Source organism: Scleropages formosus, chromosome 25 (assembly GCF_900964775.1).
Source record: "Scleropages formosus chromosome 25, fSclFor1.1, whole genome shotgun sequence".
Classification (NCBI taxonomy): domain Eukaryota; kingdom Metazoa; phylum Chordata; class Actinopteri; order Osteoglossiformes; family Osteoglossidae; genus Scleropages; species Scleropages formosus.
The window spans coordinates 2,823,486-2,845,795 of record NC_041830.1 but is presented as its reverse complement, the minus strand read 5'-3'; the positions used below and the strand labels follow the sequence as shown (position 1 = coordinate 2,845,795).

Genomic DNA, 22,310 nt, shown 5'->3' with positions numbered 1-22,310 from the left:
ACCTTTTCTTTGGGAACTTTAGTTTGCTTAGATCCCTCTCCTTTTTGAACATCTAACCGTGATATTAATCCTTTCTGGTCAGCAGATGGGGGTAGGAGAGGAAGGGGTGAACGGACTGTGTCATTTTCACTCTTAAGTCGTTTGTCACCACCAGCTTGATCTAGCATCTTTCCTTCTTTCTCTTTGACTCGTGTGAGCTGCACAACGCAGGGTGGCAGATCAAGACGTCCCTTTCCAGCAGTTTCTTTCTCCTTGGTAGTCATCTTGCTACCTTTACATCGAGGACCTGCCTCTGGACTGCATTCACGGTCTGGTTCTGGATCTGTCTCAGACGAGGGAATGCTGGGAGATAGCACCTTCAGCTTGCGTAACTTAAGCTTCTCCCCTTTCTCACCTTTGTCACCTTTTTCCTTGCGTGTGGCACGCTTGTCCTTCTCAGCCCCAGTGCCACGTTCTATGTCAAACAGCTGGCGTTCCTTCTCCGGTTTTTCATTCTTGCTGTATCGGTCAGACCGTGTCTTATCTGGCTTCTCATAACGTGGAGGTGACAGTGAACTGCAGCTGCCGCTACGCTCTGAGGAGCGGCTATAGATGCGACGCTCTGAATCACTAGGTAGTCGCTCAGAGGGAGAAGGGGAAGCGCCAGGGCTGGGCGGGCGACGAGGATGTGAGGGACTCTGACTGCGTTCAATGGTTCGTCGGCCGTGGTCACGCTCACGGTCCGTCTCAAACCGCTCCCTCTCCCTTTCTCTCTCCCTCTGTAGGTAACTATACTTGCGAATATCCTGCTCATAGGGGTCCCGGTAATCCCTGTACTCGCGAGGGTCATCATAGTAACGTGGGTCATAGTAGTCTCCCTGGTAGGGGTCCCATTCTGTGTAAAACTCTCGGCTTCGAGCGGGGTATTTGCGGCGGGGGTCTTCTGTGAAGGTGGCTGGTGTGCGCACACTTTCATAATACACCCGCTCTGCTGAAAACTCATGATAAGGCGGCCTGCGCTCATCTCTGCCAAAGAAAGGTAGACACAAAGCAGAAATGACATTTATCATATTCTATATCAATCCATACTTTTGAATTAGAATTAAATGCATACACTTTTAATATGTAACAGTTATGAAAAATACACTAACTAATTGTTATAATACACAATAATAAGTTTAAGCTGATAAAGTAATCTGGCCCATATCTGATGAAATATTTTAATTACCTCATAGGAAACATGTATTTAAGACTAGGTTTAGGAACTTCAGTCAAGGAACACTGCTGGGTTCAAGGCAAGTAGATGGTATTTCAAGCTATTAAACAGTGACTTACTTTATTCCACAAACATTTCCCCTTATGTAAACAAATTCTTATGAATTTCTGAATAACAACAATACATCAGATCAGGTTTAAATATGCTACTTTTGAAGTACGCATCAGAATGTGTCACAGCAATAAAAGTCACAAACCACACACCTTCGTTCAGACAAAATTTCGTAGAAGTCTCGAATGTCCTGCCCAGATGCCTGCATTGAGCGGTAGAAAGCCATCTGACTCTCCTGATTAGCAAAATCCACCTGGGGAAAAATCAGAGCAATGATTATTGATCAGAAATAATCATGTACACATAGGTTAGGTCTTAACAAGAAAATTTTAAATGTTACTGAGATATTGATAATACATACTAAAACAAGAAATATGCTAAGAGCTTGTTCCCACTAAACTAAAAAACCCAGTCAGTCACAAACCCATGCTATTCCCAACATTGTTCTTTAAAAATTCAAAGAATCTGAGTTCAATTCTAAGGATTTTTCTTTATAAGCCCCACCTTGATTTTGTTGCCACCAATTTTCCAGCCTTTGGTCTCTTTGACAGCAGCCTGCGCATACTCTATATTGTTGTAGAGGATCAAGGCCATGCCTTTTAGCCTGTCGAACACAACCTGTCGGAGGGTCACAAAGTGAGCAAAGCAGGCAAATGCGCCCAGGCATTTGAAGAAAGGAATGGATTAAGGTTTTCAGACTTAATTTCTCCATTTCAAGAGGAACGCAAGTATAAGATGTAAGATTGCAGAAGTGAAACCCTCTACCTTGACTACATGGCCATAGCGGCAAAAGTGGCGCGTGAGATACTGCTCCGTGATAGTGGAAGAAAGCCCATCAAGCCACACACATGTGGTAGGCATGCTCTTTCCAAAACCCAGCTGTATAAAAGATAAGAACAACTGTAAATGCACCATCGACGGTACAAACAGGATCACTGTGATCTGTAGGCAGCTTAATAATGTTCACAAAAGTAGCAAGTTGCACACCTTGAGCCTGTTGTTGCCCAAGTACTCCCCATCCATCTTCTTAATGGCCTTGCAGACACTGGCAATGTCACAATACTGCAAAAAGGCATACTGGGGTGCACCGTTCACCTTTTTTATATCTATGTCCTGTACAAGAGAGAAATGTAATGTAAATGTTTATGTATATCTCAAAAAAAAATTATTACTAGGAAGGTGATTTGGAATCGTGGATATTCAAATAAAGTAGTATGCAGCTACTTGTGTGATGAACATTGATTCATATGGTGGAAAGCAACAGACTAACTGTACTTAAGAATCACGCGTCTGCATCTAACTTTCTCTTTTTGCTCATGTAATGAACACATTCGATTTTCTATGAGATGTAAGGCACTTTGGAGAAAAGTGTCTGCTAAATGAATACAACTAAGTTTAAACATAAATAGGTATCTCACTTTTTTATACATGGAAATCCATTTTTCCCTTTTCTCCCCTGCAATCACTAAATAAATAGGGTTGTTCCCACAAAGCTAGAATGAATGCATGATAGTACTTTATACTTCTGGACACATTTAGCCAGTGAAAAAGTAAATAACACCAATATTTTGAAAGTGAACCAATCTATGACCTGGTGAAACTAAATGGGTTAACAGGAAATACAAAAAAAACGTGTGAGACATAACATTGAAACAAAAGTACAAGGCTGTCTATGTTCAAGAAAGCATGTCATCTTTGCTTTGGGCTACATTCTACCTTAACAGGAAACTAATCGACAGCTGGTAGTGTAGTGGTTAGCGCTTCTGCCTTTAGACCCAAAGGCTGCTGGTTTGAATCTCACCTCCAATTATAGTACCCTTGAGCAAGGTACTTACCCAGCTCTATAAATGGATAAATAATAGTAACTAGATTAACATTGTAAGCCACTTTGGGGAAAACTGTCAGCTAATGCAAATTCTTCTGTAATACCTTCATGCTTCCACAGTTATTGTAATACCCAACACATATCTACCATCTATGTTGATCCTACACAAACAATACATTCCCAGTATGAACAATAGCTGATAATGGCAGCCAAAAAAAATTGGTTGAGGTTTTCCAGTCAGCTGTCTGCAATGCGCTCAATAATCTAAACACTACCTAGTGAGCATCAGATAAGCTAAATGCTAAGCTGCTTAGCAGAGCACATCTCACATTCCCTTTGAAAACCTGTGACAGACCAGAAATTGACTCAGTCTCTGTGTGCCGGTAAGATCAGAATGTTAATACGAATACATCTGAGGCTTCTTCCTGCTGCCACAATGGAGATTTCACGCTTGTATGGAACGTATTAAAAATGACAGGGAATTACACTGAATTATGACACAGGCAGCATAAAGAGTAAAACAGCATTTTTTGTTAAATAAGACAAAAAGGAAAATGACACTGGCAGACCCTAGCTGTAAATTGCCAAGTACAAAAGGCTGATAGATGGCAGTTCCAAAGGGCTCCTTTTACTTCTTAAATGTATGTATGTTGGACCAGAGCATAATTGCCTGACACCAAAATTTTTTTGCTGCTAACTACTATGTTTATATTTTACTGTTTATTTTTGTATTGTAATATATTGTTTTTTATTGTATATATTATAATATATTGTAAAGTATCAATGTAATAGAATATATTATAATATACTGTTTCCATCTAGCACCATGGTCCTGGAGGAACATTGTTTTGTTTCACTGCATACTGGACCAGCTGTACATGATTGAAATGACAATAAAGCTACTTTGACATGAATTTGACTTTAACCGTTGCAAGAACACACCACAATCTCCCCAAATCGCTGAAAGATGTTGAGCAGGTCATGGTAGGTGGTAGTCTTTTCCAGGTTCCCAATGAACAAGGTCCTTGTGGCTTTAGGGTGGAATTCATCAATGCGCTCATCCAGGGGCCGGAATTCATTCTCACTCTCAGTCTCTGAGGGAAAAAATGAAAAAAAAAGATGTTGGGAAATTGCAGAGAGAATAAAAGAGTAACTGTATTATTGTATTTTTCTGCAGGATGCATGTCACTTCGGAGAAAAGCATCTGCTAAATGAATAAATGTAAATGTAATGTAAAGAACTGAAGGAAAAACAAAACAGCCTTGTGATAAACGATACCCAAGTTACGCCCATTTGAGTTATAGGAAATCATCTTTACAAGAAGTTTCATTTAATACTTCAGTTTACAAAGCATTTCTTCACATTTTCAAGGAAGGAATTTGGATTTCTTGCACCTCCCGATAACTAAGCGGTGCGAGACCAGCAGGACCATGTTTTGTAACTGTCTAAACCATGTCAGCTTGTTTGGTGCATGTGAAATCAGTTTTTCATTGCTTTCTTTTTGTTTTTACTGTTATATTTTTATTGAAGACTGAACTACCAAAAAATCTCAGTTATAATGCAGTTTTTTACCAAGTCTAAGTGCTCACCAAGCAAAGGGATAAAATCTTCCAAAGTTGTTTTTTGGGCTGTAGATGGCAAGAGTCACTGACACATGAACTCATTGCCACAACATGCTGGCAAGAAAAAAACAACCCAACTTTTAGAGTTATATTTATAGCAAGATTATTTAAAATATGAACAATTTAAATATAAAAATATTTGAATTTTACCATAATTAACTCTTCTTGTAGTTATAAAAATTTTAAAAATTATGTGGGAAGTTATTGTTTAACATAAATCAAAGAATATCCACGGAAGAGCAAGTCTTACGTACAATGTGACCATTTCAGCCAGCATCAAATCACTTCTGCAATTCTGAATTCATCTCTAGCTGTCCTGTTCCTGTTTGCTAGAGCTATGTAATTTATTAGCATAAATGAGTCAATTCTGGGACTCAGAAATGCACACAAATTGTTACCATTGACAGTAATGGTAATTACTTTTTCCATTTATGAGAATTCACCTTATGAAGGGCTTTTGAAGAACAAATGACTTCCATAAGATGGGAAAGACTGTCAAAAGAATAGTCACTGTAAAAGCCCCGGGAAGACCAACAGTGAGAGGAGGGTATGCGTACCTGGGCCGTTCCATGCCGTGACCTCAATCTGCATGCCGAAGAACAGCTTTCCCTTTGATGCACTGAGGGCCTTTTCTTGGTCCTCCTGCTGCCGGAAGAAGACCAGGCCATAGCGCTCTTCTGACGCTCCATGAATCTGCACTGATGTCACCTTCCCGTACTTCTTGAACTCATGGAAAAGGCCATCTTTCAGACTGGTGTCTGTGGAGTGAAAGGACTTAGGTAACAATCTGTTCCTCAATATGAGACCAGGGTATTAGCGCAAGAGCTTTTCCTAAAGAAAAGGCAGGGTGCCAGAGTAAGTAGTGCTGCTGTCTCACAGAGCCTGGGTGGTTGTGAGTTTGATCCCCACTCCGTCTGTGTGGAGTTTGCATGTTCTCCCTGTGTCTGCGTGGGTTTCCTCCGGGTGCTCTGGTTTCCTCCCACAGTCCAAAGACATGCTGTTCAGGTTTCCCATAGTGTGTGAGTGACAGAGAGAGTGTCTATGTTCCACTAATGTATGGATGAGTGATCCAGTGTAAGTAGTGTATCTAGCAGTGTAAATCACCATGGTGAATAAGGTGTGTGGGCTGATAACACTACATAGAGTTCATTGGAAGTCGCTTTGGAGAAAAGTGTCTGCTAAATAAATAAATGTAAAAGCCACCTGGTCACCCACACAGGTGTTGCACATAACAAGACAACTCAGCAGAGTAATATCATTTATACTGTTACTTAATCACTCTATTTATCTGCTTATTTGTCTGACTTTCACTCTATCTGTCTGAACTTCACCTTCAGTGATCTTAACTTTGCACAGTCACGTTCAATATTTGTCAAAGCACTTCTATTTTTAGGCCAACAACGTGCGATGATCCGTCTGGCAAAAAAAGATGACGATTAAAGCTTTGTTAGAGCAGTTTTACAAATTCCACTCAGGATGTTTTTGCTGACCTTTTTAGGCAATAAAACTGTCACTTCCTTGAATACTACATTTAATAAAGCTACTAAACTTCCATGCCCCCAGTTCATTACACTGGCTCCTAGTGTTACAAACATTCAATTGAATTTTGAAAGATGCACACATTTCCCAGCATTTAACAGCATTTTCTTCGCCATTCTGTCTTCTAAAATTTCTCTCTGATGCAGAGCAAAAAACACCTGCATTTCCACATCCAACCATCAGTTGCACCAAAACAGCACAAATAACAGAACAGAAAGGGAACAGAAGTTTGGGACCATCATGACTCATCTCACTTTCACAGCGTTAACAGCTCATGTCTGGAGTTTGAGTATCAGTAAGAACGGGTGAAAATATTATATATGTTATGTTTATGTAATGAATCACTCAGATGGCATTAAACAGGGGTTTGTGGACATGACATATTTTTATTTTCAATAATTTTAAATTAAATTTTAGTTCTACTGCAGCTCAAAGTTCATAAAAATGATAAAATGTGAAGTCTTACAATGTTTTTATCTAATAGAGCTACATTTACAGTTTTTACATACCCCTACTTGTAAATAAATCAAGGGACATCTGTGTCATTAAACTTTCATTGATTGTGTCAAAGAAAGTAGAAAGCGGTCCAAAGCTGACAAACATCAGATAAGTGGGTCAGCTACGTTGAATAGAAGGCTGTGGGGTTGACTAATTTTGTACTTTTATTTTTTTCTTTTAACTTTATTATTGTTTCAAGCTAATAAAAAATATGTGGAGGGATGGCTGCATTATTGAGCTTTTACTGATTGTGACTTAGAAAAAGTTACTTCATAGTTACCAATAACGTGAGTTATGAATAGAGTTCTGGTCCCAGTCATGTTCATATGTTGAGGAGAATTAAAAAACCAGCAGACGTGTCACCTGTGGATCGGACAGGTAGGTTCTGGACCTTGATGCCAAAGCTCTTGCGTGGTTCATCCTTATCAAGGGCCACTGGAGGCTGGGTGGATGGAGCCGGCACAGCAGCCGACTGCACAGATCGCGCCGGCGATTCATCGCTGGAGCTGCTGCTGGAATCACTGCTGCCGAAAAGCAATGACAACTGCTAAGAGGCCTAGCTGCAAGGCTTCCTTCAGAATACACAGGTATACAAATGTGTACTCACATGACCGCACACAATTAGTGATACACACAGATCCATGAAAGGACACCAATGGACACCCAAGCAAGTACATAATACGCAGACCCAAAGTTTAACTTTCCTCCACAATTCGAAAAAATTTCGCAATGTCTTGACACCCTTCTGGAACTTATTAGAAAATGCAGTGTGATCATATCTGCTATATACTGTAACGTTTTGACCTTCAGCTTTCGCTCTATGTATGTGGACATACAGTTTTTACTGTGTACTGTCTCTGCGTGGTTGCTGCTACGACTCAGTGCTGCTCATGAAACTAATTTTAAAAACAAAATAAATAAATAAACAGACAGATAGAGTCCCTTGCAAAAGTACTGAAGCCCCTTGAATGTTAGCACCATTTTCAGGATTTCAAAATATACACACACAACTTCTTTCAATAAGTATTTTTATTGTAAACCTAAGTGTTCTTAGGTGGCATGGTGAGTAGTGCTGCTGTCTCACAGTACCTGGGTGGTGTGAGAGGACATGGGTTTGATCCCTGCTCAGTCAGTGTGGAGTTTGCATGTTCTCCCCATGTCTGTGTGGGGTTCCTCCAGATGCTCTGGTTTCCTCCCACAGTCCAAATACATGCTGTTCAGGTTCTCCCCATAGTGTGTGAGTGACAGAGAGAGTGTGTATGTTCCACTAATGTATGGATGAGTGATCCAGTGTAAGTAGTGTATCTAGCAGTGTAAGTCACCTTGGTGAATGAGGTGTGTGGGCTGATAACACTACATAGAGTTCATTGGAAGTTGCTTTGGAGAAAAGCATCTGCTAAATAAATAAATGTAAATGTTCTAAGTGTTTATTTTCAAAACCAAAGTAAATAATTTGTCAAAAGATTTTGAAAAGAGTGTTTGCATAAGTATTCAATCCCACATATTAATATTTAATAGCGCTTCCTTTGCTGCAATAAGAGCCTTGTGTCTTTTGAGGTAATTATGAACCAGCTTGGTATATTGTTCAGTAATTTTGTCCCATCCTTACAGCAGATTTTCTGCAGATCATTCACGCTGGATGGATCACTTCTGGACTGCAATTTTCAAAAAGTGTCACAGATTCTGAATGGAGTTCAGATCAGGATTTTGACTATGCTATTGTAGGACATTCCCTTTTTTGTTTCTGAGCCACTCCAGTGTAGCTTTTGCATGGTGCTTCTGATTGTTGTCTTGCTAATAGGTCAACCTTGCCCTAAGCCTCAGTTTCTGAGTTGAATGGAACAGAGTCTCTTCCAGTATTTTCTGTATTTAGCTCCAGCCATTTTTCCATCAATCTTAAGAAGACTCCTAGATCCTGCTGATGAAAAGAAGCCCCACATCATTATGCTGCCACCGCCATAATGCACTGCAGGGATGGTGTTTCTGAGGCATGGGCAGTGTTAGGTTTGAGCCATACATAGCACTTTGAATTTTGGCCAAAAAAGCTCAATCTTGGGCCACAATACTTTTCCCCACCTCTTAGCTGGGTCCCTCTCATGCATTGTGGCAAACTCCAAATGTACGTTTTCATGGACATTCTTTAATTATGGTTTCTTTCTTGCGACCCTCCCAAACAGTCCAATGTTATGGCGAGCTCTTGATATTGTGGACTCATGCACATGTACTCCAGTTTTGGCAACTGACTCTGTAGTTCCTTTAAATTCATGGCTGGAGTCTTTGCTGCCTCCCTTTCCAGTTAACGTCTTGCTTGGGCACCAAGTTTTCATGGATGGCCTTTTTTACACAGTGACTGGGTAGTGTGATACACCTTCCATTTCCTGATGATGGATCCAATAGTGCTCAATGGGACATCCAAGAACTTTGATATTTTTTGTAACCTTTTCCTGACTTATGCATTTCGATCACTTTATTTTTTACTTTTTGTGGCATGCTCTTTAATCTTTATTTTCGCTGTGGGTTCACAGCCTGGATAATGACCTACACAGAGTGATTTTTCTGTCCAGAAAATGTGATGTTTACTTTAATTGTTCACAGGTAGAAACTAATTATTCCATTATGTCCAAATATGAAGCAAATGTGTCTTGTTTAAGAACAATTTGCCACTTTAAGCTTTTGGAGTACAGGGATTTGAATACTTACACAAGCAGCACATTTCAGTTTTAATATCTGAGGACAAATAATCCATTCTACCTTTTGAAATAGAGTGCTAGCATGAAATAGACCTCAGCAAAACTAGTGATTGAGGGAAAATTTGTATGTATCTTTTGATATAGAGAAAACAGTGCTAACTTTCAAGGAACCTGAATACTTTTCCAAGGCACAGCAGGTAGATAGATAGATAGATAGATAGATAGATAGATAGATAGATAGATAGATAGATAGAAATTTGAAGAAAACATTACAATTAAAGGTTTTGTAATTCCTCATCTTGCCTTAGAGTGGCGCCCACATCTTGTTCTACACGTTCATTTAACCAAAACCAAATTTGATGTTGTTCTGATACTTTACTGATCTCTCTCACTTTTGTACCAAAGTAATTAAAACACTAGTACCATGGATCGTGCCAGAGAGTGAATAATTTCTGGGCCATCAGTATCACCTTTGAACTCTGACTCAAACCACAAGGGTTTTTATTTGGGTTTTATTACACAAACACTTTTTATTTGAGTCCAGAGTGCGGTATCAGAGCTGCCTTCATTGAGTTTTTTGGATACGCTTTCATTGTGCTCATCTTCCTCCTCTTCTCTTTTCTTCTCATGCTAAGAATGAAGACACCTTTAACCATCTGTCACCACCAGTTAGATTCTGCATTTTAGTTGAACCAGCACAACCAACTAAACCGGTACTTGCAATAACGTCTTTCTGCTTCTCATCATGTTGAAAGCACTTAATGATGTCTGACATGTCCTTTTTTTTTTCTATTTATGCTTGTCTGCCTTAGTAGCATTTCTTCAAAGTTTCACTCATGAACCTTTTTGTGAAGATCACTGTATCTCACTGCATGGACTACAAGAAGCTCTGTACTTATAATGTTTCAGATTAAATTATGCCTCCCCCTCCAGCTTCTGCCCTGTGTTGCCGGGTTAAGCTCCGGTTCATCGCGACCCCGCTTGGGACAAGCGGTTTCAGTCAATGTGTGTGTGTATTTATACACTTGACTTCTAAAGGTTCATACAACTAAGATTAGTATTCAATCTATTTCAATAGTGATACTATATTTACCTTAATTGAGGGTTCTGATTGGCTGAGACTGTCAGTGTGACAGGAAGTTTTTTTTCAGCTCAAGTAAGAAGTACATGCAGTAGTTGGTTTTGTTGTGGAAGAAGTGTATCATCCACATGCTTTGTGGGGTAAAAGACATGGTAGGGAGTGAACAAAGTACCTGCAGGGAAAATATAATGACCACGCATCAGGACCAAACTGCCACAGTACAGAATAATAAGACCGCTGTTTCAAAACGAGGGGATATATTTTTATGGCTGGCCATTGCCATTTCAGAATCAGAATCAGAACGAGCTTTATTGCCAAGTATGTTCACACATACAAGGAATCTGTCTTGGTGACAGAAACTTCCACAGCACAGACAGAATGACAGTGACAAGACACAGATGAGAAGATATATATATATATATATATATATATATATTTTCACTATATATAAGTGAAGGGTGCATACTGAGGCAACCAAACTGCAAAGAGTGACAACTACAGGAAATGCCTGGTGACATTCGGAGAAAATGGTGAACGTGAAAAGTGGAAAAGTGCATAAATGAAGGAGAGACAGCTGTGGTGGATTCTTACTGTTCACACATTTAACCTTTCTTTATGCTAAAAACAACAGCAATATAAGGTGTAATCCCGAAGCTGTGGTTCAGGAGACACCGAAGCGTGTGAGCCTCCATCCTGCAGCGCAAACCGCAGCTGCTTTCGCTCTCACTTCCTCCACACTCATACCCAGCATGGAGGGAGGGAAAAACAATGTCTCGTTCCACCCCGCCATCCATGCCCTCCTTCTCCCCATTACTACCTGGGCTTGACCAGAGGGGACGCTCTGCAGCTGCGTCCTCCTCCTCCTCCGGCTCACTCGCCACCCTTGTTTCCTCGTTCACTCTCTCCCACTGCTCTCCAGGAAACAAGTCCGTGCACTCCTTTCCTCCTGCTCCTGTCCTCTCATCCACAACCATCCCCTCCTGTTCTTACCCACCCCTGGCAGAAAGTGCCCAGCACCATTTCTCCTGTATGCGCTGGCACACAGCCCGTGTTGGAGATCTGCAGCACTGCAGCTTCCCCCGCTCTGTGGCCACCCCCTGCTGCTCCCACCGCCGCCACCCTCATGTCTCTCTCTCTATCCTATTTCCCCATCCCACCCTGTCCCTGCCTCCACCTCAGCAAAACAGACATGCTGCCGGGGGGGTGGGGGGGCAGCCTGTGGGAGTGGGCAGGGAGCCAGCGGCGGCCAGAAATTTCCAGCTCAAACTGGATCACACGGAGGTGGGGGCAGCTCACACACACCTCGCCATGGGGTAGCCAGTGAGAAAAACACACCAGGAGTCCGTCAGAGCCCCCCCAGAGCACGTCAATGTGACGCGGCAGAGCGAGGGGCACAAAGCGAGAGCCGCCGCCGTGGTCCGTTTCACACGGCCTGGGTGATGGCACTGAGACGCAAAGTGAACATGGCCCAAACCCAACAGCACAGTCCCCCCTAGCATGTTGCAGCTGAGCAAATAAATAAATAAAAAAAAAATAAATAAACAAATAAAAGTTAGTGCAGAAGAGCAGCTTAACATGTTAAAAGAAATAGAGCAAACTGTTTGCCCGTAAAAGGAAGAGGGACAGGAATAGTCAGGAACAGAATAGTCAGATCCTGTCTGGCTGGTCGACACAAAATCGCAGAAAAAAAAAATCTCTAAAAGCGCTCAGGTGGGGCTGAGCCGTGGAAGACTGCACAACTGCCAAACACGGCACAGCTACAGAGAGCACAAGGTGATCTCGGCTGTTTTATTTTATTAATCAGAGGTAAAGACTTCATGATTCACTTGATTCTGACCACCTAATTCTTCGCAAACAGACAAACAGCAAGTACATCTCAAATTGTCTGTGAAAAATGAATAAAATTAAAACCGCCATTCCACACACACCAGTTTGTCTTAGTAGTTTTATTGTTGGTGTTGCATGAAAACTAGACGTCAGCTGAGCCCTTAGGAACAGCCACTGGCATGCGATATTAAATTATGGCCACTGCAACCACTGCCACCGATAATATACGCTTTTCACAGCAGTGCAAGATGAGTCATGCGACACTCTTTTTGCTCAAAAGCCAAAAAACCCAAATGATGTAGTTAATACATTAAATGGTAAACTGGGTGTCAGTTAACCGTCAACCCCACAACAAAAGTGTGCTGTTCTACGGAAACTCTGCAGCTGGCAAAAGGACGCTTCCAAAAGGCTTGGTCCTTTCACAGCAACAGCAGAGCCTTTGTACTGGAGCCGCCGTGTGTGTGTGAGAAAGAGACAGAGAGAGAGAGAGAGAGAGAGAGAGAGAGAGAGAGAGAGAGAGCGATCCCTTCGGTCTCCTGCCTCCAACAACATGCTAACATCCCTTTAGCCTGGGTGGTACTAATCCTTCTACTTTCTGATTTCATACTTCTTCACTTATTTGCATCTACTGTCTATTTTTTGCACTACTTATCATTCATCCATCCATCCATCCATCCAGCCAGCCAGCCAACCAGCCAGCATCATAAGTCAACATAAGAAATGTAATGTCTCCCAGCAGACTGATAAAATACACATTACATTTACTGAATGTTTTTTTTAACATAGAAAGTTATACTCTACTGCTGTTTTCTCCTGCTGTGTTTTTCATAATTCTGTATTTATAAAGGCATTTCAGAAAGTATATCTTACACTGCACTCCTAGCTTATCCAGAGCAGACCAGATCTTACCCATGTGGCCATTGTGGACAAACAAGACAATAAATGCAAGCAATGACACACAGTAGAAAAACAACCACAGCAGCAGCAGCAATGCTAATGCATCCCACATGCTGGACAAACTCCCTCTGTTGGAGTCCCATCTGCCGCAGCAACCGCAGTACTGCTGGAATGGCATGGGGATGAAGCCCACACACCTCCAAACAAATGGTGCATGATAGACCCACTGGAGTCAGCAAAGCCAGGGTGGTTACACGCATCCATCAGGCTCACGTACAAATCTCATAGATTCTTTACTTCTCTTTTCAGTGGAAAACTATGTGCACTACTTTTTGCTTCCACAAATGACTTTAGACATTGTTGGTTACCAACAACAATGTTTTCACTTTCACTTGTTTATCCTATATGGTATTTTAACTGGTTTAAAAACAATTTTACTGTAATCTGTGTCATTCAATCATTAAATATTATAAAAACAGTATAATCACCAATATTTCATTTATTATATTATTTACACATTAATTTCAGTACATCTTCAGGTCATCACCCTTCCCTCATATAATTAAGGGGGTCCATAAAATAAAAAATAAAAAAACACTGCAATGGCTTATGGAAATATATACTTTAACAAGACATAGCTTAACAAACCTAGAGGACAGCTGGTAGCATAGGGGTTACTGTTACTACCTTTGGACCCAAAGCTTGCAGGTTCAATCCCCACCTTTGACTATAATATGCTTAAGCAAGGTAATTGCACCAATAAAATTACCCTGTTGTACAAATGGGTAAATAATTGTAATGTTAACACATTGTAAATCACTTTACAGAAAAGTATCAGCTAAATGAATAAATGGAAAATCAAGTCAAGATACAGAAAAAGTGCTGTTATTAGTTGTAAACTTAGAAGTCTTGTTTAATCTATGCCCAGGGGTGGGCAGCCACTGGCACTTGGAGCCCCTTTTCTCCCTTGACTTTCAGCTGGGAGTTTTTTTGTTCCTTTCCTCCGTGGTCAGTAAGCATACTTATAACTTTAATAAACGTATTGCATCACGCTAGTCTGTAGTCAACTGTCTTCTTTGTTTCTTTGCCTTATGCCTGTGCTCTGTGTCACTGTGTGAGAAGAGCACTCTACAAAAAATAAACTGAACTGAACTTTGTACACAACAGACTTAACTTTGAGTAAAACAGCATTTTTGTCCACACACAGCAGTAATTTTATACTTCCATAACATTAACTTTATTCACTGCCTACTATGTCTTTCTCTCTGCAAAGCATGTGGAGGGCATGCTTCTTCCACAATACAACTTCCTACTTCCAACCACCTGATTACAACTTCCTGTCACATTGACAATCTCAACCAATCACAAAAGCGATCACGGTAAACCTAACTCACAACTAAAACAGCAGATTCACCACCAACTTCTCAAAACAAAATGTATAAACATGCAAGCATTAACTCAGTTATTTAAATCATATGAACAGCTTTGAGAGCATACATCGGCTCACACTATTACACACAAAGACTCACTGAAAATCATGTTATGGAAAACTGCTTTTGTTTGCACAGTGAAAGACAGCGATCTTGTAAATTTATCATAAGTTTATCATAATGTCACCCTGAAAAGCTGCAAAAGCAGAGAAGGATGAACTTAAATGGAAAAAACAGCACTTCAACACAATTCAGATGTTATTAGGTACATTAAACATGGCAAGCAGAAGAAATTCCCTTCAAGTACCTGTTTACCAGGTTTGAATATAAATCAAATTTTTCAAAATAATGAAAAAAAGAAGAAAAGCGCAGACACTAATTGGTGGTGACAAACTGTCAAAAGTGTCTCTTTCTCACCAAGAGAAGAAAAACAATGAAATAAAAAGAAGAAAGTTGGAGGAAGAAAAACACAATGAAGAGAGCACCACATGAAAGAAATATAAGTGAACATAGATTTGATTTTGCACTTGCACCTGAGGTTTCCACTTCCAGAGTCAGATAAAAAAATGTTTTCTGTTCTGGTTCATGAGTCGGAGTCCAAAGGTGACACTAGCAATCCAAAAATTATTCACTCTCCTACACAGTTTCTGGTGTCAGTTTTAATAATTTCGATAGTCAGTGACAAGAATACCATAATTTTTTATCTTTATAAAACATGCTGCATTATAATCACCCTGCATATAAAATACCTTTTTTGGTATTTTAATTTTACCTTACATTTTTCATCCAGGAAAAATTATTATTTTATACAGGAAATGATAATTTGACCCACTCACAATAAAATTTCTGGTAACAGGGCGATTTCACACAACAGACTAAATCCCATTAGGCAAGGGATGAGTGTATGTAGGAGTATATTCTATGACCAAAGTCTGTTTTTCCACTGCTTTTATGCACTGCTCAGGCAAAAATTACCCTGCTGAATAAATGGGTAAATAAAGAAAGGTGTTAGCTAAATGAACTAATAACAACACTGACATAAACTGTTTTTTATAATATGAATGGCATGCTGCATCAGTGGTTGTGTGTTAGCTTTTTACTACATTGCTTGTATGTGGAAGCTGCAAAAGAGAATTCATAGTACAGCACTTGAACAGCAGTCATTCCACACATTATTTACCAAAAAAAAAAAACATTCCCAAAGAAAAACAATCAAGCAGTTTGGCTAGGTTGCGCCCCCTACCTGCCGCTGCTGCTGCTGCTGGTGCTGCTGACGGAGTCTGAGCTGGAGGAGCGGCTGCCAGAGGCAGAGCCACTAGGGGAGCGTGGGGGTCGGGCAGTCTGGCTGGCCAGCCGCTGTGGAGATGGGTTCAGCGATTGTGACGAATGTGGCGACCGACTGCGGCTGTGGTGGTACGTGCGTTCGCCACGCCGGCCCCTCTCTTCGCGGTACAGGTCTCGGTGCACCACACTGGCCAGGGTGAAGGCCTCACGGGCCCGGGGCTCGTACCGTGGTTCGGGGGTTTCGAAGCGACTGGGGCTGCGGCTCCGAGAGCCATAGTAGCCCACCGCCACGGACGTAGCTCCACCCCCTCCGCTGCCGGCTCCACCACTTCCTCCTGCGGTCCCCCCTCCACTTGCCCCTGCTCCTCCAACCCCCGATCCAACTCCACTGGAAACCCCACCCCCGGTGCCTCCAGGGCCAGAGCCACTCCCAGCTCCGCCAAGAGTACGGTCCCGGGGGTCACGGTAATACTCAGAGTCGTAATGGCGCGGTCTCTCAAAGCTGCTGCCACTGCGCTCATGGTGTCCGTAGGCACTGTGGTCATAGGCACGCTCCCGACTGTCCGACGTCCTGGCAAAAACACACACAGTGGAGGGAAGATGGGGGTGGGAGGTGGAGGAGAGAGAAACACTGTGGTTAATGCCAAGGAAAGCTTCACACACAAATATCCAACTCCTACTGAAACATATGACACCACTGCAAAGACACAAGGGGCAAACAATCCAGCTATCTCTAGATCGGTGGGATATTTAACTGTTTTGATCATATTTTCAGCTGAACCATACACATTTCAATATAATATATATTCGAATCAATACACATACAGCAATGAAAGGTTGCAACACTTAATAAGAGAAGAAAGATAAACTGCTTCAAACAACGCAGCTCTGGCTTGTTCAGTCAGTTGTGCTGTCTATCACAAAGCATGCAAAAAAAAGCAGAAAAATGTATGATAAAAATTCATTGAAAAGCTTTATTTGATTTCTGCTGCTGTGTTGGAGGAATGAGAGAACTTTTGTAAAATCATTTCACTGCCAGCACTAGGGTTTCTGGCACCCCTTACAGTTCTAGCTTTAAATTAACGAAGGTACACATGCAAATACATGACCAGGAAAATATAACACATACATAACGTTACAAACCAAAAAGAAAATTTGAATTTATAAATGTTATGTAATTATTTATGACATATGTTAAAATTACACGTGCGCAGAGAACTAATTTATACTTTAACTACTGAAAATAGATCAAAACGCAAATTTATTTTGAAGACTGAAGCACCTTTAGGGAAGAAGGAGATATATATACTACTTACTGCATAAACCAATACTTAATTTTAATATTTCAAAGACACCAGGCAGCATTGTGTCATACAATACACAGGTATCCCTTGATTTACAAAAATTAGTCCGTTATTGAAAATGGTGGTGTGGATATGGAAATATAAGACAAAAGCCTATGTCTTAGGTCGAGCAGCGGGTTTGGCTAGGTCCTGCTCTCTGGTGGGTCTGGAGTTCGAGTTCTGCTTGGGGTGCCTTACGGCGGACTGGCATCCCATCCTGGGTGTGTCCCCTCCCCCTTCAGCCTTGCACCTTGTGTTACTGGGTTAGGATCCGGTTTGCCGCAACCCTGCTCAGGACAAGTGGTTTCAGACCGTGTGTGCCTGCCTATGTCTTATAATTTTCAATGGAGAAAAATAATGTTTCCAACTTATCCTACAACTCAAACAAAACTTCCCAGACACCTTTAAAACAGTATAAAACACCTATGTAAGTATCAATCCATGATTTCGGCACAATATTAAACACATTTACGCACTTACTGCTCTGGGGTAATTCCTATTTTTGTTTTTAATTCATCAGTTCTCCGCAGGATGAGCAATTAATTTAGCAGATATCCACCGAGCACATTATTGTGAACAACTTTCAAAAACTGCATGCTGCTGCTAAAATGAGCATACCTGTCCAAAGAACCATGAGTTAAACTTTTCCTGCTAATTGCTCTGCTGTCTCTGCAATCATTCAATTAAATAACACTCAATATGGCCAACAAACACACTTGTGAAATTTCATACACTTTCCATAATGTTCCACTCTCACTTATTTGTGATGAACATTGGTGCATAAAGTGGAAAGATACAAACTAGGTTTACTTACAAATCACGTCTGCAACTATGTCTCTCTTTATCCTAAGGTAATGCACAAATTGTATTTCTCTGAGATGCACGTCGCTTTGGAAAAAAGTGTCTGCTAAATGAATAAATGTAAATGTAAATGTACTTACATTTTTAACACACCAGCAGAGAGAGATCTGGATGCAGACATACCAGTTACATTACTGAAAAAGGCAGGAGCCATTATACCAAAAATTTGGATGAAGACAGTTTGTAAATCGAGAGATGCCTGCATAAACTGGCAAAACTTCATTTTTTAAATATGTATGAATAATAAAATAATTTTAAAAAAGATAAACAGAAGGCCTCATACTGTAGCACCTCCTGGCAATTGTCTAGGTTTGTCTTATTTGTTTATTGACTTATTTAAGTGTTCTTTCTTTCTGCTGCTGTTGTTCTGAGGGCTGCCACACAAAATTTTGTTGTATTGCGTACAGTGACAATGAAGGATATCATTTCATAAAATCAGATTTGGGTCTTTCAAATACATGGTTCTTCACATACAGCTTGGATAAATTTAGTAATGCTGTAGTGTAGCAAGAACCAGACACTTGTCCTTTCCCTCTATGATTTGAAATTTTCAATATCCACTCAGATTTTCTGAGTTTAGTGTGAATATAACACTGTCCCAGTTCTATAGGCGTATTGAAAGTTTTTTAAGACCTGTAGCACGACATAAAATTAGCAAGCTAAGCCAAGAATATATGCACAATACCATACATTTACATGTATTCATTTAGTGGACACTTTTCTCCAAAGCAATGCACATCTCATCGAAAATACAATGTGTTCTATTACATTAGCAAAGACACTTAGATGCAGACGCATGATTCTTAAGTGCAGTTAGTTTCTTTTAACCATATGAACCGATGTTCATCACACGAGTAGCTGAATAACACTTTATCAGAATATCCACGATTCCTGATCACCTTCCTAGCTAATCTTTTTTTGAGATATATATAAACACACACTGCACACTGCACAAATTTCTCACGCAGCAAATTTCTATCTATTCTGCAAAAAAGTTGTTTGCTCTAACTATTGTTTAGTTTTGTGGGGCTATAGCTTTTGATATCTATATAAAACTGCTGTGACTATCATGTAGGGGCTATCTGAAGATGATAGTTTCACAGTTGAAAAAACTTACACAGCCAAGCCACAATCTATACCTTCTCTTAATTCAAAGAAAAAATAGGACAAGCATGTTCTCACTTATATGTCAAAGAATAGATTAGTTGCGCTAAGAAGATGGTGAAGATAGCCGACTTCCGTGAAAAAAGTGCAGCCGGTGCAAATACTGCACTGAGATAAAGGTTCAACTTGCGTCATGGTCACTGAGGGGCAACATTGTCAAATGCACAATCTTTGCTTTTTTAATGTTTACAACTTCAGCAGTCTACACGTGAACAGAGTCTTTAAAAAATTCAGTGAAACGAACAGGACCAGAAATATTTTTGGAAAAAAGTTTTTTTAACATCTTACCAAGGAAAATGTAAAGACAAGCAGAGGGTAAAATACTTGCTTTTTCTGGGGGAAAAACTAAATTCCCCTGTAAAATGTCAAAATAAAATTATAAAGAACTGCATCAGGTTCATCGGGGAGCTACTGTTTGAACAAATGTGTAAATCACTGTAAACACCTTAACACTGTTAATGTTAAATGCAACTCTACGATGAGCAAATAATTCAAAAATTCCCATATTTGAGTAACGATTATTAATCAATTGCTCATTTAACTCTGATCTCCTAGATTTCCCTCAAGCTCATCTATACATGATGGATGATGATCATGCTTTCTCCTGTTAGGCTCCCCAACTGTGGAATTTCCTTCCCACGAATAACCAGGATTTCCAGCTCTTGACCCCTTAAAACCCAGACTTAAAGGTGCCCAGAGTAGGAGATTCCCAGATATTCTTGTGATGGAAATTACACAGCTTTGAAGCCTAGCAGGAGAATGAATAATTAGGAAAATGAGGATACACACGTGCAAAACTGAGATCAGTTGAGATTGTGTCCCTCCCTTGTTTTCCCTCATCATTTGTTTTAATATTATACCCATCCCTCACGTAACAGAGTTAATTCATACTGTGAAATCACCCCTGTAGGTGAATTCCTGTTGTGAGGGAGCTCAATTACCATAATTTCTTATGGAAAAAATAACTGGTTCCTGGACCAAATAAAATTAATTAAAACAGAACAATAAAAGGTATTTTTCTACAAAAATAACATTTTATATTTCTAACAAAAACTATTTCTAGTATTTCTTTTAATGTTATATTTTCCTTCATTCATTATCGATAACCACTTGTCCAGTATCCAGGTTTTCAAGATATTGTGAACATGCTAGGAAAGCCAGTTGAAGAAACAGCAGTGGGGCTTTTCTCCGTTGGGGGAAACTGTACCAACAATGGAGGAAAGCAATGTAATTTTAAATTTTCTTTTTTTAATATTTTTATCTTATTTACATATATCTAATTGTGTTTTTTAAGAAAGTTGTTGTTTTAACCTATTGCTGGACAGCTTGTGTTAAACTATGCAGTTCCTATTTTAAAGAAGTGTGTTTTTATCAAGCTGTCCTTGCACAAGATTGCTTAACAGAATAAAGTGGCTTGCATTTCCACTTCATGATATTAGGAACAGCAAAATGCACTCAGATGGAATAGAAAGTCAGCCTGTGGAGTGAGAAAGGAGGGTTGGAAGCTGGAATTTTCTCCAACCAATTTTTTGCATATTTTTTACATTATTATTGCAATATCTACAAACTACCCAGTGAATAAACACATACATTTCTACTGTTACGCTATTTTGACTGCAAAACCAGATGCTGACCAACATGTTTATGTAATGCATTGATGCTACTTCATGGCCACTTTTGAAATTTACATGCAGAGGCATGAGACATACAGTCGGCATCTCGGGTGAAACCCTATTAATGTTTTCTCCCCTCATGGTCCTCCATCACCCTGCAACTCACACTTCTTTCCCAAATTCTCCTGTTGTACCTGATGGAGGAACATGGCATTGTGTTGCATCTGTGAGGGGCACAACACACTGAAGAGTTCGCTGCTGAAATTATACATTTTTGAATTTTCAATCATTTTAAAGTAGACGTTAACTTTGCTTCATGTTAATAAAGCATGATAAACTGGCACTGTTATGATGAATATCTTTCATCACATTTGTGATTTGAAACCCTGCACCCTGCCTGACATCTTTATAGCTAACCCGTGAATAAACCTAAGGATTACGCTAACTTGTTAAGCTTTCCACTGACATAGAGGGTGGACTTATTGTTAGGCTTAGGCTTGAACAATTCTGAGTAATGAACTGACCCTCACTCCCAATTGAGTTAAAAAGTAGAAGTACAAGAGCATATTTTCAGAAGCTGCTACAGTGTTTTTGTGTGTATTTACATTTCTTTTGTATTAGTCTGCTGTTTAGCTTTGTTGAGAAATTTGTTCTTATTGTTTATTGCACAGGGGGTGCAGTGGCACAGTGGGTTGGACCACAGTCCTGCTCTCCGGTGGGTCTGGGGTTCGAGTCCTGCTTGGGGTGCCTTGTGACGGACTGCTGTCCCGTCCTGCGTGTGTCCCCTCCCCCTTTGGCCTTATGCCCTGTGTTACCGGGTAGGCTCCGGTTCCCCACGACCCCGTATGGGACAAGCGGTTCTGAAAATGTGTGTGTGTGTTTATTGCACCATATTTATCTCTTTTTCTGTAAATTACTGCGAAACTACCGTTAAAGGTGCTATAACATAAAGTTTAAGTAATTTTTCCTGGTTAAAAAGTAACACACAAAAAACAAAAATGAATCATTCTACTACAGTACCTTTATTATGAGATTCCAAACATAAATAAGAAACACTCTCAACTTTTTAAATTTGAACTCACTTTAATCTCAAACCAAAAGGATCAATTGTATTCACTGGCTTCTTAACTTGCACAGTTGAAACCAGAAATCTGTTTATACCCCCAAAGTTTTTAGCACTAATTAATTTGTATTTTTAGTAATTAAGTAATAACACAGGTGGCATGGTGGCACAGTGAGTAGTGCTAGTACCTCACAGCGCCTGGGCGGTGCAAAATGACATGGGTTCAATCCCTGCTCACTCTGTGTAGAGCTTGCATGTTCTCCCAGT

At 40.3% G+C, this 22,310-nt stretch overlaps 1 protein-coding gene across 1 annotated transcript in view; it reads right to left on the bottom strand.

Annotated features, from left to right (window-relative positions):
- Nucleotides 1–22,310, bottom strand: part of spen (spen family transcriptional repressor) — a 51,215-nt gene that overhangs the window by 12,221 nt on the left and 16,684 nt on the right. Inside the window, 9 exon segments of the mRNA XM_029249021.1 lie at nt 3–1,005; nt 1,459–1,559; nt 1,811–1,924; nt 2,072–2,185; nt 2,294–2,419; nt 4,074–4,225; nt 5,311–5,511; nt 7,154–7,314; nt 15,959–16,570. Of these exon segments, the coding sequence (XP_029104854.1) occupies nt 3–1,005; nt 1,459–1,559; nt 1,811–1,924; nt 2,072–2,185; nt 2,294–2,419; nt 4,074–4,225; nt 5,311–5,511; nt 7,154–7,314; nt 15,959–16,570 (2,584 nt within the window).